This window comes from Ursus arctos, unplaced genomic scaffold (assembly GCF_023065955.2).
Source record: "Ursus arctos isolate Adak ecotype North America unplaced genomic scaffold, UrsArc2.0 scaffold_3, whole genome shotgun sequence".
Taxonomy (NCBI): Eukaryota; Metazoa; Chordata; class Mammalia; order Carnivora; family Ursidae; genus Ursus; species Ursus arctos.
Window position 1 is genome coordinate 62,451,372 of NW_026622985.1, and position 14,371 is coordinate 62,465,742.

General features: G+C 40.8%; 1 protein-coding gene across 2 annotated transcripts in view; it reads left to right on the forward strand.

Annotated features, from left to right (window-relative positions):
- The window catches only part of ANLN (anillin, actin binding protein), a 48,855-nt gene that overhangs the window by 6,984 nt on the left and 27,500 nt on the right, over window positions 1–14,371 (forward strand). For both annotated transcript variants that reach the window (XM_057304364.1, XM_026509284.4), the window contains exons 3-7: window positions 1,651–1,965; window positions 5,967–6,352; window positions 7,535–7,763; window positions 9,850–10,040; window positions 10,323–10,430. In XM_057304364.1, the coding sequence (XP_057160347.1) occupies window positions 1,651–1,965; window positions 5,967–6,352; window positions 7,535–7,763; window positions 9,850–10,040; window positions 10,323–10,430 (1,229 nt within the window). The remainder of the gene's footprint in view (window positions 1–1,650; window positions 1,966–5,966; window positions 6,353–7,534; window positions 7,764–9,849; window positions 10,041–10,322; window positions 10,431–14,371) is intronic.

The following is a 14,371-nucleotide window of genomic DNA, read 5'->3' on the forward strand; positions in this document are numbered from 1 at the left end:
GGTGGTTAATCTAACAACTGGTGAATTAGACAAAAATAAATAAATATACACAAACAAACCTAAACACACCTGGAAACTTATCTTATTCTTCCCTAAATCCTGGCATCCCCCGCCTGTATCAGTAAGTTAGCCACCTTGGTCTTTTCCTAGAGTGTGGAATCATCTGGAGATAATAACTTTCCTTAGCATAAATTTAAAAAGGCATGTAGAAAGAGAGCATCGCAGAAGGCAAAATCAGTATTACAAAAGTGATGAGGGCACAGGCAGGCTCACAGTGATTTTGTAAGCTAACCATAGAATGGGGATGGGAACTTATTTTCGTATATTTACACGTATATTTTGAAGAGAGGGAATACCATATATACACATATATGGTATATATATTTTACACATACGTGGAACATATGTTACATATGCATATACGTGGTATTTGTATTCCACATATGTGGTATCTATATCAGACATACATGGTATATATGGTATTCGGTCAGGAATATAGAGGCCTAGCTCCAGTTCAGGATCTTTTTCTGTTTTCGTTGTGACACAAACTTATACAATGAAATGTTGAGTACCATGTACTTTAGTGGCTGGAACTATGTTTTGATGCTTCAGTGGAAATATTTCCTGTTTTATATGAGAACTATAAACTTAATTCTGTATTCCCAGGTGGTGATACATGTTAAAATAGGAACACTTTCAAAAAATGATGAGTTAATAAAAAATAGATCCATAAGTGAGTTACAGAAGATGAGAAAGTTTCATAATGTCTGTTTGATTAGATTGACGTCTGTGAGGGCAATCACGACTCGCACGTAACAGAACTTCGGGTACGGCCAGAGCGAGAACACTGGGTCAGACAGCCAGGAAACTGGCCTCATATGCAGTTTACATTCCTATATCCTAAAATGTTAATTTCCCAGGAGATATATTAAAAGTCATTCTTGGGTAGAAATAATATGCCTTATGTTTGGGTAGCTCCTTTTTATTTTAGGACTTTTAAATTTATTTTATAAGTGTCCATGGCAGCTTAAAATGTGAAATGTTATGAAAATATAAAAACAGTTGTGCCAATGGTTTTGCCTGGTATTAACCAGATAAATCAGTTGTTTTTTTGGTTCCCTGCCTTTCCTACACCTTGAGCCAGGTTCTCTTCTAACCTTGCTTATTATTGTTCACAAAAAATTGTTTTAAAAACAGAAAGCCCATTTCTACCCTTAGCTGTGTCGTTTTAGGCAGGTAACGTAATTGCTCTGGGCTTGGTTTTCCTTATCTAAAAATGAGGTAATTGGGCTGTGTAATCTTTAAAATCACTCCAAACATTTGTTTATTCTATGCATATGCTTTTTATTTCCTAGTGTCTTAAGACTACATAAAGTATTAGGCCAGTATCTTGAGAATATTATTTGAATATCTTTTCATTCGGGTGTTTTAAACCATAAATTACATGTCTGCTTAAAAAGAAATATCTCATATCAGATTTCTAACCTACTAAAAGTAGAATTTTATATATTTCTTGTTGTAAGAAAATCATTTAAAGAGACTAGAGAAGCATCATGTTTTAATTTGTTAAGTACCTGCTGCTAGTTTTCAGGCTATGAGATATTACGGAATTTTGAATTTTTTTGGGGGGGTTGTCTTTTTTTAATCTAGAGAAGTCTTGTACAAAACCATCACCATCAAAAAAACGCTGTTCTGACGCCACCGAAGTAGAAGTTTCTAACTTGGAAAATGAAAAACCGGTTGAGGCAGCTTCCGCCAAACCCTGTCCTCCAAGTCCTCCACCTCCTCAGGCACAGCCCCCAGCCCCTGCTCCCACCAGCGACGCTGAGGCTGTCCCCGCACCCGTGCCAGGTGCGAGGAGAGGGCTCAATTCAAGACTGGAAGCAGCAGCGGGCTCCTCAGTGAAAACGCGAATGCAAAAGCTGGCAGAGCAGCGGCGCCGTTGGGATAATAATGATCTGGCAGGTATGAATGATATGGATGGCGTGGTCCTTCAGATCTGTTTAAGTCAGATGCAACTGGGTAGGTTGACAATTTGACATGTCGGTTAACACACGAAAGACCAATGCTCCTGTTTTATCTATCTCCTCAGTGTCCATCACTTACAAATAGCTTGTATATCAGGAGTATCTTTATCAGTTGGTTGTGTTCTCATTGAAGTAGATGCTGAGTCGATGCTAAGACCTGGTTCTTAGACCAGTTCACAAAAGCTTGGTCTCATAACGGAATTATATTTGCAGTAAAAAACAATCGAGAACAAACTATACCCTCGGCATTATTAGCACTGCAGATCTTCAGCTCTATATTTTTAAGAAATCCTATTTCGTGGATTAACTGATTAAATAAATTTGAGGGGCTAAGGTATGCAATGCTGTTTTGTAGAGGGGAGAGAAAAGGTAAACACTATTAGCACCTACAACGCATGCTACACTCAGGTGCTGGGAACCATTGAAGCGACCTGATCCTTGTCTCCCGTGGGCTCATACTCAGAGGAGAGTCTAAGAGCAAATCAGTAGTCGTGCAGCAGGGTTATGTGTTCTGTGAACAATTTTGTCTCCTATCTTGTTAAAAAAAAAGCCTTGAGATGACTTACAAAAACAACTGTATTACAAAACAAGAAAAATAAGGAAATTCTAGGGTGAAGAGAAGACAGAACAAAGAAGGGAAAGGCAAAATACAGGCTTTAAGGTCCACCTCACTTGCCAGAGTTATGAACTTGCTAGCAGCCAAGGCAAGGAGGTGAAACACCATCACTTGTATGACTACTGTTTATAAGATTAAAGCAGAACCGTGGCTGGAACTAGGACCCAAGAGAACTTTCCTCCCTGGCTCCTCAAGGATGACTTTCTAGAAGGTAGTTAATGTGTAAGGTTACTCAGGATGGGCAGGTGGCCTGGCTCCAGGCTCACTTCCGTGAACACAGTTCCAGAGAGAGCCAGGAGACTACAGTGGACAGCTCAGTGGCAGCGGGGCCTCACCCAAGGAAGTGGTCCTCAAGCTTTGGCTTTCAGCCTGGCTCCTGTGTAACAGAAACATTTGGACCATTGGACTGGAATCTCAGGAGTGTGGTGGAGCCCTGGGGTGTGCTTTTGTCTTTTTTCTTTTTTTTTTTTTATATCTCTGAATGTTACTCTGATGCATAACCAGAACGGAGACCAAGTGATCTGAAGAAATGGATGGACTACATAGGTTTTAGGCAGTCTTTCATAAATGTCAGCCTTTGGTCTGAAATTTTGATAAGTATTGGACAGCAGAGCATTTAAAATTAACTGTGTAAAGTGCTAGGCATTCTAAATATTTTTTGTCCTAATAGAGTATAGCATTTAATTCTTATAAAAATCTCATAACCTACATACCACTTTTTTGTTCATGTTATAGAAGAGGAAACTGGGTTCCGAGAGGCTAAGACACCTGACCAGAATCCGCAGCTAAAATTCCAACCTCCATTGTTTGACTCTAGGGCTCAGCTCTTGCCTGCTGTGGCCAACCTGATGTTCTCGGGCACGGAGGGGGTGCAGATGCTCCGTGCGGTCTGTTATAGCTAGTGATTTTAGTAGTGAGGGCTAACCGTGCTCCTTTATGATGCCTCACGAGGCTAATCGGTAAATGTGTCTAAACACGAGGATGTCTCATTTCTGTTTGGTAGGAAATTTCTATGGGAAGTAGAAAGAGGGTTGTGATTTAACGCATGGTCAGAAGAACAGCCAAGGCCATAAACATTCTAGGACAGAAAACACTGCAGCAACGATTTTGAACATTTTGAAAGCAAATGTTAACAAATGCCTATCTCAGCCTTGAAAATCAATCTCATTAAGGCGTCACAGCCTAATTTTAAGTACTGAAACTTGAAAATAGAGTGGTTGTGGTGAATGATGTAGATGCTCTCTAGGACTGTGGGTATAAGCCAGTTAAATGAGGGATTGTACTAAAATATAACTGAAGCTTCTTTTTGTTTATTTATTTATATATTTATTTGAGAGAGAGAGAGAGAGCATGAGCTGAGGGAGAGACAGATGGAGAAGAAGAGGCAGACTCCCCGCTAAGTAGGGAGCCCGATTGTGGGCTTGATCCCATGACCCCGGGATTGCGACCTGAGCCAAAGGCAGACGTTTAACCGACTGAGCCACCCAGGTGCCCCTGAAGCTTCTTTTCTGATAAAGAATAGATAGAAGAGCTAGAGGTCTATTAAGCCCATTCCTAAAACATGATAGTAAAACTGTCATCTGCTTAGAGGACAGGACTTATTCTCAGGAACATCAGAGAAGTATGCAAAAGGCTATTGCAGGGACGGTGGTAGTCAGGGAAGCTTTTCTAGAGGAGGCAGAGGCAATCAACCTGGACACTGAGGGACTGCTGGCTTCAGACAGTGGAGGAGGTATCCCTGGCAGAAGTAACAATGCATAAAAAGGACAGAGGTACTGTAAACAGCACAGACATAAAGAGTAGGTATTTTCTGGTAGAAAAGCAAGAGATAAGGTTGAAGAAAGCAGCAGGGTCCAGAGCACATGGAATTTAACCAGGAGGTGACGGGGAGGTACTGGGAGAGTTTAAGTAGACAAATGTGGTAGAGAGATCACTCTGCATCAGAATTGAGAAGGGACTGAACAGGGCAGAGACTGGAGCAGGAGCAGGAAGACCAGTTAGAAGGTTAATGTTATAATCCCGGTGCGGAATGATGACGGCCCGCGAAAGTGAAGAGGAGAGGCGGGATCTGTAAGATTTAGGAGGGAGAATCTCTGGGTTGTCTGGGTGGTGGAGGAGGAGAAGGGAGAAGGAGAAAGAGGCCATGACGAGGAGGAACATGTTTGGGGCAGTTTCAGCGTCACATATGTTGCTCGGGGTGCCTGGGGAACAGCCGAATGGAGGTGGTTGGTAGGTAGAAGGAGACCACGGAGGATATGGCCCACGGGCAGAACTCGTAGAGGATGATGTCACCGATGGAAGCACAAGGGCTGCAGAGTGTGTATTGGCATCTAGTGACAGCAGCAAAAGCAACTCCAAGGCAGCGGTGTAGGCAGAGGCGGGTTCAAGTGAGTTGAGTGGTGAGAGAATGTTGTGCAGGGCAAGGGGGACGGTAGCTAAAAAGGAGTGTATGTTGATGAGAGGGTGTTTATTTTTAGCTCTCAGATGAGACAGAGCTAGAGACAGATGAGTGTAGTTTTGTGCAGAGAATAAAAGAGGTTTTGGAGGGGTAGAATTGAGAATTCGGGGAGAAGTATAAGGTTTAGACAGTAGGAAGGGTACCTCTTCCATTGACTGAATTTGTGGAGTAGAAAGTGCTGTGATTTTTGGTTTCCCTATGTGTGCTTTATGCATACAGGCCTTCATAAGGGAGTAGATAGATCTATTCGAGATCTATCTCCACATGAAGTAACTGTGGGAAAACATTTTAGTCCAACCCTGTGCTGTCCATAGGGTAGACACTAGCCATATGTAGCTTTTAAGATTTAAATCAGTTGAAATGAAGTGAAATGTTTCTTAGTTGCCCTAGCCTCATTTCAAGTGCTCACGAACGACATGTGGCTAGTGGTTCTGTCCTGGATAGCATGGATATAGAACATGTCCATCGTTGCAGAAAGTTCTATTGTACAGCACTGGTCTCATCCATTTTAAAACAATATGTGCCTGTGGACTATGTAATCTTAAATTGTGCCGTCTTATAACATCATGAGTTAATTCTAAAATTATAACCTAAGCATATGGTACCTTCAAGCATTCATAATCCATTAAAAATTGGAAAAAATAGGTGTAAGAAGTTTGTGTGTTTTTTTTTTTTAATTTAGACTGTCATCTGATTTGAAAAGATATTGTCAAATTTAAGCAGTGTGGTAGTTTCATGCATTCGAGAGCTTTTTATTAGTTCTTAAACCTACTAACTAACAGTTCTGAGGGGAGTGATCTTGGTATTACCCATATGCATAACTCTTGAACATGGGTTTTAACTCTTTTCCTGAAAACATTTCCAGATGATATACCCGAAAGCTCACTCATCTCACCGATGCCATCAGAGGAAAGGGCTGCCTCCCCTCCCAAACCAGCCCCCTCGGACGTCTCAGCAACTCCAGTTGGTAGAAGGGGCCGTCTAGCCAACCTTGCAGCAACTATTTGCTCGTGGGAAGATGATGTAAATTACTCATCTGCAAAGCAGAACAGTGCACAAGAACAGCCTGGTACCACTTGTTTATCCAAATTTCCCTCTGCAAGTGGAGCATCTGCTAGGATCAATAGCAGCAGTGTTCAGCAGGAAGCTACATGCTGTTCCCAAAGGGACGGCGAGGCCTCTTTGAATAAAGCTCCATCCTCGAGTGCTGTGGGTGTATCTTTGAATAATGCTGCAATTTCCAGTTCTGTGGTAAGCAATGCAATATTGGTCTTCGGAAAATTTTTTTCCTTATGAGTAATAATGTATATGGATGTGTAGTATTTTTGAACGTATATGTAGTGTGTTTGTTTGTGTTTTTAGAAACTGGTGTCATAGAAAGTAAAAACCGTAAATTTGGTAGCCTATCCCAAGATAAATTAGTAGTTGACAAGTAAATTACACTAATTTCATACAACTCCAAGATGTATAATCATGGAATGAGGGAGCCTCTTCTTAGCCATCAGGGAGAGCAGTGAACATTACCTTCTCTGTAGAATGCTTTATGTATGTGCATGTAATATAAGATATGGAATTTCTCTGAAAAGACATATAATAAACTAGTAGCTAAAGTTACCTTCAAAAGGCTAATTGCTGAACAGGATCGTTAAGGGTGGTTATGATAATTTTACCATATAGCCTTTTGAAATGTTTGAAAGTTTTATCTTGCACATGAATTACGTCTTCAGCTTTTAAAAACAATCTTAAAAAAAAGAAAAGGAAAGTATTATGTTTCTGAGCATCATTTTTAAATATAGAGCCAGGTTTTGGCATTAGAGAGACCTGCATTCAATCCTAGCCCTGTCACACAATTAAAAGTGTGGCTTTGGACAAGTTACTTAATCTTGCAAAACCTTATTTTCCCATCTGTAAAATGGGGAAAGAGGGGTTATTGGGAGGATTAAATGAGAAAATGTGCATAAAACCTTTAGTAAAATGCTTGGCACATAGCACTTAAAAATATGTTGTAGTTAGCCATCAAGTACATGATATGATAATTTCGTTAAATTAATATTATTAATAATAATATTGACTTAATTAAAAGACAAAAATATGCAATGTGGTCTCATACAGTTAAAATTTATAAAGGTGCTAGTGAGATAATCTGAAAGAAATTGTTATTTAAAATAGGGAGTGACCCCACCCCTTATTATGAAATTACTCGTCGGTGTATTATACATGCTAAACTACATATGAAAAATTTGAATAATAGCATTTTCTAAGTTGACTTTTTATCAAACTTTCCAAATTGGTTTGACCTATTAGAGAGAAAGAATTTTTTTTTCATAAGTTTACATAAAGGCTACTAAGCAAATAGAATTAGACTCATTTTGTTATGACTACCTTTAGATATCGTGCATATTGTTATTTACCCTATGTGTTATCGTGTTTCAGAAAGCTGCTTCTTCCCCAGTGAAATCTTCTACTATATCCATTACTGATGCTAAAAATTGTGAGGGACAAAACCCTGAGCTACTTCAGAAAACTCCTGTCAATCCCCTGAAAACAGAGGTATCGAAACCAGTTGAGAAGTCAACCGTGTCCCAGACAGTTCGGCCCAAAGAAGAACTAAATAGAGAAGTTTGTCGGCAGTCTCAATCTAAAGACAAATCTGCAACATCAGGTTATGTATCTTTTAAAAAATCTAGTTAGTGCTGACTATTTTCAGGGTGTCTGTCCTCAGCATTTTAAATATCCAGTTGTGAATTGTACGGTGTTGGTTTGCCATGGCAAGTGCCTGAATGTAGGACATGAGACTTCTTCAAACTCAGCTTTAATTTATTGAATGAATATTCATTAGTGGAGACTTGCCCATTTACTGGTCCAAGTATGTAACTTGTTACATTTTAACAGTTTAAACGTGGGTTTTTTCTAGAATGACCATGGTAGATACTTTCTTCTATACTTTTTGATGGAGACAAAGCATATACAACTGGAAATCACATTTTAAGGGCAAAATGGAGAAACATTCTTGTATCCAAGTATGCAGAGCCATGCTTTGCAAACTTCAATATGGAGGCACACCTAATAGCAAAGGAAAGTGAATGTGTATACAAATGACTCCACTCCCAATTATATTTGTATGTGTGTATATTGTGTGTGAGTAATACATGTGAAAGTTCCAAATTACTCCCTGTAGTAAACTGATGCTCCTGGAAATCTGTATTCATCTTGTGGGGATTTACACCTTCTGGCATACCCCCACACGCTGTTGGTTGAGAAACACAGCACTAAAAAATATGGTTCAAATATATTGGAGATAAAGTTCACTTTGAACTATATTCTGTTTTCAATAGAATTGCTTTTGGAAGGACTTTTTTTTTTTTTTTTTTTTTTGAGAGAGAGAGCGCGCACGCGCCTGAGTGGGGGGGGAGGGTCAGAGGGAGAAGCAGACTCCCCACCGAGCAGGGAGCCCAATACGGACTCGATCCTGGGACTCCAGGATCATGACCTGAGCCGAAGGCAGATGCTCAACCAACTGAGCCACCCAGGCGCCCTGGGAGAACTTTTAATTCAAAATTTTAACTTCTTAAAAATATAATCTCTCTGGATACTGTAGTTCCTCATAAAAGAGAAGTAGACCGAGAGATGAGAGTGGGAATCCATCAGTTATGGGCTAGGAAACCAGCAATCAGTTTCCGGGTGAGCCGAAATGAGAAATGAGCTGGAAACAACTGCAGAATCCCCACATGGATGAGAACTAGTTACTCTCAATTTTCTGAAGACTTATGGCATAGATGAGAAGCTTTGTTTTTTAAATTTTTATTCTTGGCTATTGGCTATGCCCAGTATATATTATCAGGGCCTCAGAGATATTTAATTTACATGTTTCTTGGTATTCTTCATGCATTCTAGTTCTAGTTTGCAATATGGTATGAAGTAACATGTGGCGTCTTCAGACTATGCTTATGGGTCAAATTGTGCCCTTTACCTGTTTTTGCAAATAAAGTTTTATTGGAACACAGCCATGCCCATTTATTTACATGTTGTCTGTGGCTGCTTTCATGCTTCAATGCAGAGTTGAGTAGTTACGACAGTGGTCACAAAGCCCAAAATATTTACTATCTGGCCTTTTGAAGGAAAATGCTGATATCTGACAGAGATGAACCTCTTTATGGCACAACGCTATCCCATTTGTTCTACTTTAAATGTACCTCATATTATTTCAAATGAATACTGTTTTAAGACTTTGTAGAATCAAGATATCCCTTGATAAAAGTCAATAATCTCTAATTTTTCTTTTGAGAGAGAAAAAGGATTTAATGCCTGTATTTTATAGTGGACTTCCTAAAAGCAAGATAAAATAAACTGGGCTGTAGAAATAGAAGTAGTTATCATGGCTAGGACCCTTTGGTGGTTAGGGGATACTGTTAATACACATACAGTCAATTTCCAGTCATCTAGGTTCTGCTTACTTAGTTGAAGGGTGTTCTAATTTCCACTGTCCTCTCACTCTACCTGTTAAAAATTCCTCCTCTTCTTTCTTTAGAGAACTAATTCTGATAAATGACTTTCAAGACGTGGAATTAAATAGAATGATATGGTACACTTCTTTTTTAAAGCTGTTTTCATACTGTTTACTTTCCGAATGAGTAGTTTAAGTAGAATCGAAGCAATTTAGAGCCATACTGGATTTCAGAACTTTTTCAATACAAATTATAATTCCTACTTATTCTAAAGAGCCTCTAAAATGTGTGTGTTTTCTGTAGGAGGAGTAGGAATTAAGCCTTTCCTGGAACGCTTTGGGGAGCGTTGTCAAGAACACAGCAAACAAAGTCCCGCTCGGAGTACACCCCATAGAACCCCCGTTATCACTCCAAATACAAGGGCCATCCAAGAAAGATTATTCAAGCAAAACACATCTTCATCTACGACTCACTTAGCACAACAGCTCAAGCAGGTCTGGCTCACTGCTTTAACATTATTCATTACATGGTCTCGGCATAGAACCTAGAAATCAAACTGTGAATTCCAATACCAGTCTTTTTGACAGTGATAAGTAGCATCTTGGTTCCCTGTATCGCTTACTTCAAATTAGCAAATACTATTGTCTTGTGTTCCATGCGTATTGTGAATTTTTTAATCTTAAAACTGAAGACAAGCAAAATTTAGTAGTATCGGAATATTATTCTTAAACATACCATTGGCTCTTGTATTAAAATACAGCTTTTGGTGGTTTTAGGAACGTGAGAAAGAACTAGCATGTCTTCGTGGCCGATTTGACAAGGGCAATTTATGGAGTGCAGAAAAAGGCGAAAACTCAAGAAGCAAACAAGTAGACACCAAACAGGTAGTGTAAACAAGAAAAATGAAGTGAACCACACGTAGTGCTGGGAACTAACTTGTGGTCCTGCATTGTCAAACTGCTCTTTATCCTGTTCAATTAACTGTGCCATTTTCCATTCATAAACCCCTTCAATGTTCATACCAACTCTGCTTTTCTCTTGTGATACTTTCCCATTCAGTAGAACTCTTAATGTATTCACTGATAACGTACTTAAAATCAAAATTTTAAAATGTGCTCTCATCATTCAATTGATTTCATATTTCTTTTAATATTCCACTTAGATGCTGGTTCTAAAATGTTTCTCAGAATCTACTTTTTTCATTAATGATGGCATACTCTCCCCAGATGCCACACTGTTAGACTATCCATAATCCTTTCAGGTCATCAAATATGTACCAAATTTCTCTTTATTCCTTCATTACTTACTGTCAAATTTCATTCATCAGCCTTCAGCAAAGTCCCTACTTATAAACTACTTTCTGTTTCATTTACATGTACAAAATACTGTATTAGGATATACTTTCAAGCTAAAAATAATAGAATGACATTTAAAGTGGGTACCAGTAGAAATAGAAAAATACATTTAACCAGTATTCTCTGAGAAAGACCTATTTAATTGATTTTGGTTTTTATCAGGTCTCTTGTTTAACAAATCGTGTTTCCTAGGGTTCTGACCTAACCCTGTTTTCTTCTCATTTGCCCTGGGACGTCTCTTCTCTGTCCTCGCAGACATGCTAATGTGCTTGACTGTGCTGTATTCCCCTCTCTCCGGAACTCCAGGCCTGGTTGGCTGGTAGAGCTCTCTGCACTTCGCAGCAGTATATTCTCCATGTAGCCTCTGTCTCCACCTAGGGCTTCATTTGTACCTCACCATCTAGAACAGTCTGGGAGTACGTCCTTGCCTCCTTCGTCTTATTACCACGTCTTCCCCTGGCACACACACGAACACATACACAGCCAATATACCGCAAGCTGCCTGTCCTCTCTGTTTTCCTCCACTGTTACCTTAATCACTTCCAGAGGTTTGTATCGAAAACCTTGCCTCTAGTCGGGCTACTCTCCCGTCCCTCTTACCCACTGCTGCCAGACAAGTATTTTTAAAAGGCAGATATCTGTGTATTCCCTTGCTTAAGGTCCTTGGACAGCTTTCCATAGCTAGCATCAGAAAACTGTCTGAAGTGCTTGGCTTGCCATCTAGAATCAACCGGAATCTGGCTTCTCACCGCTTCTCCACATGTGTGTGTCAATCTGGTCACGCAGACTATTTGCAGTTTCTCAAATGGACCCATGTTTTCAGATCTCTTTGTCTTTGCCTTGCTATTTCTGTCTGCAAGGAGTATCTCCATGGTGAGCTCCTACTGCATGAGGAATAGGTCAAACTTTAATCCCCTCTGGAAATCCTTACCTGGCCCTTTTCCTTAGAGGCCCTTCTTTCTTCCACCGTCATCCTGTTCTTTGCCTCCTCCGAATATCTATCTTCCCGTAACTGTTTCACCTTTGCTTTCCGCCACTGTCTGCTAGAGCCTTATCTGGCTTTATCTGTGTTCTTAGGGCTTGGCTCACAGGAGGAGCTCGATAAATTGTCCTTGAAGGAAGGAATGAATGTGCTAATCCCTCCCATCGGCCTACAGCAAGCTGTGTCTGTCATCTTAAAATAAAAACAACTCTCTGGACCCCCTATTCTCCTCCCTTTCTTTACCTCCTTTTCATTCAGGCTCTTCCAAAAGACTTATCTCTTGCTGTTACATTTTTTCCCCCTCCCTTCTCTCTGGGTCTCTCCACTCAGGCTGTCACCACTACCTCCTTATCAAATTCACCAAAGATCTTCAGTCATCCATTTTTAGGCATTTAACTTGACCTATTAGCAGCATTTGGCATTGTTGACTACTCTCTTCTGTTTGAAGCACCTTCTTCGCTTGGTTGCCAGTATATCATATCATGGCTTTTCTGCTACATCCCTAGAAATATAGGACAACTATTTTGTGCTAAAGAATTCCTGCTAAATCTGTGGAATTCCTCCTCGGTTGGTTGCACATTTGCATGTAAAGAACATTCTGGACACAATAACAGCAGATTCAGGGGTCTGCCTCACTCAGAACTCACCTGTGGTATTCACCAAGGGAGCAGTCAAAGAGGTGGGAGGAAAAAGGAATTGAGTGTGGTGTTACTAGAGTCAAAGGAAGAACCTTTCAGAAGGAAGGAATGGCTGGTGTTGTCAAGTATGTGTTGTCAAATGTGGACTGGACCGAGACCACCGGGAGACCACTGGGTTTTGGAAGAAAGAGCTTGTTGTTACTTGGCAAGAGCAGTTTTAGTGAAGTGGTGAGGGGGGAATGCAGGTGGTGGTGGGTGAGGAGCAGGGCCTGAGGGCAGAGGCAGGCCTCAGAAGTTTGGTTCTAAAAGGGAAGGGAGAAAGGAGGTGATGGCTGGAAGGGGATGAGGAAGTGAAGTATGGTTTGTGGTTGTGTTTATTTTGTTCTTTCTAAGGAGATTTAAATCAATTTTAATGTCAAAAGTAAAGAGGTTTATAGGGTGCCTGGTGGCTCAGTCAGTTAAGCATCCAACTCGATTTTGGTTTAGGTGGTGACCTTGGGGTCATGGGATCTAGCCCCACCTTGGGCTCCATGCTGAGTGTGGAGCCTGCTTGGGATTCTCTCTCCCCTTCTGCCCCTCCCCACTTGCACATGTGCTTGCACTCTAAATAAATAAATTCTTTTAAATAAAAAAGTAAGAGGTTTATGATAGAGGAATAAGTGACGCTGATTGATAAGATGGAGTAAACCTTTCAAGAGGTAAGAGTGGATTGGAGGAACTCCGGAGCATCATGAAGGGAAAGGATTAGGACAGGCTCCCGGTGTGGTAAGAAGGAAAAAGGAAAGCAGTGTTTGGGGACAGGTGATTTTAGAATTATGGTGACAGAAAACTGGTAGAATTTCTATCTGGTTACTTCTGTTTTGTTCATCCTTAGGGAAGGGAAGGTGACAGGTGTGATACTCTTGGAGAATGGGAGAGAGAGCTGACCTGGAAAGAGAAGGACTAAGGAGTAGTATTGAGAGTCAGGGGGGCTATGAGAGCATACATTCCTAGTAGAATCAATCTCACAGTTGTGAGTTTTTCCTCTAAGATATGTCCAAAGAGCCTGGATATAAAACATGGAGATGGTGGGTTGTTCTAGGGATAGGGTTTGCTAGACATAAGGAATAAAAATACAGTTGAGGTGAGGGAGTTGAAGATATTGGTGAGATCGTGGTTGCACTGAAGGGTCATGAGGTCTATCCTGGATGGAGGTGTAAGAAAATAGGCAGGGCTGACAGGAAGAAAAGCATCAAATGGCCAGAGGTTCCCATGAGGCCAAAGAACAGGATCTGGTAGGAATTGCTGAGTAAGAGAGCTAGAGAGATTGAAGGGTTTCAGGGGGGAAGCTGACTCCAGGGGATGGCTGAATTGGAGTGGTGGTGAAGGTCTTTGGAGTTGAAGCATTTACGCAACTGAGGGGCCAGGATGTTGGCTAGAAGGTACTTGCGGCTACCGATACCACCCAGATGATGGCAGGTCTTGGACTGGAGAAGTGGGGATGGCATGAGCAGGAGAAGAGAAGTACTAAGAGCCTGGAATTAGAGACTCCCTCATGTTGTCAGGGTGTAGGGGAGAGAACCACCTGTATTACAGAAGGCTGTAGGTAAGTCCCGCCTTCACAGGGGAGTCAGTCTACAGCACAGCATTCGATGGTTTACTCTGTGTTCGTGCATCAAAATCTCCTTCTAATTTGAGAATCAAAATAGTCTGGAATCAGAATATGTGGGTTTATAAACTGACCCTGCCAGTTACTGGCTAAGTGTGCAAGTCACTTTGCTCCTGTGTCTGGATCTTTTCATCAGTAAAATGGAAGTAATAGCGCCTAACTTACAGGGTTATTGGGAGGACTGGGGAGGCAATATGTCAAG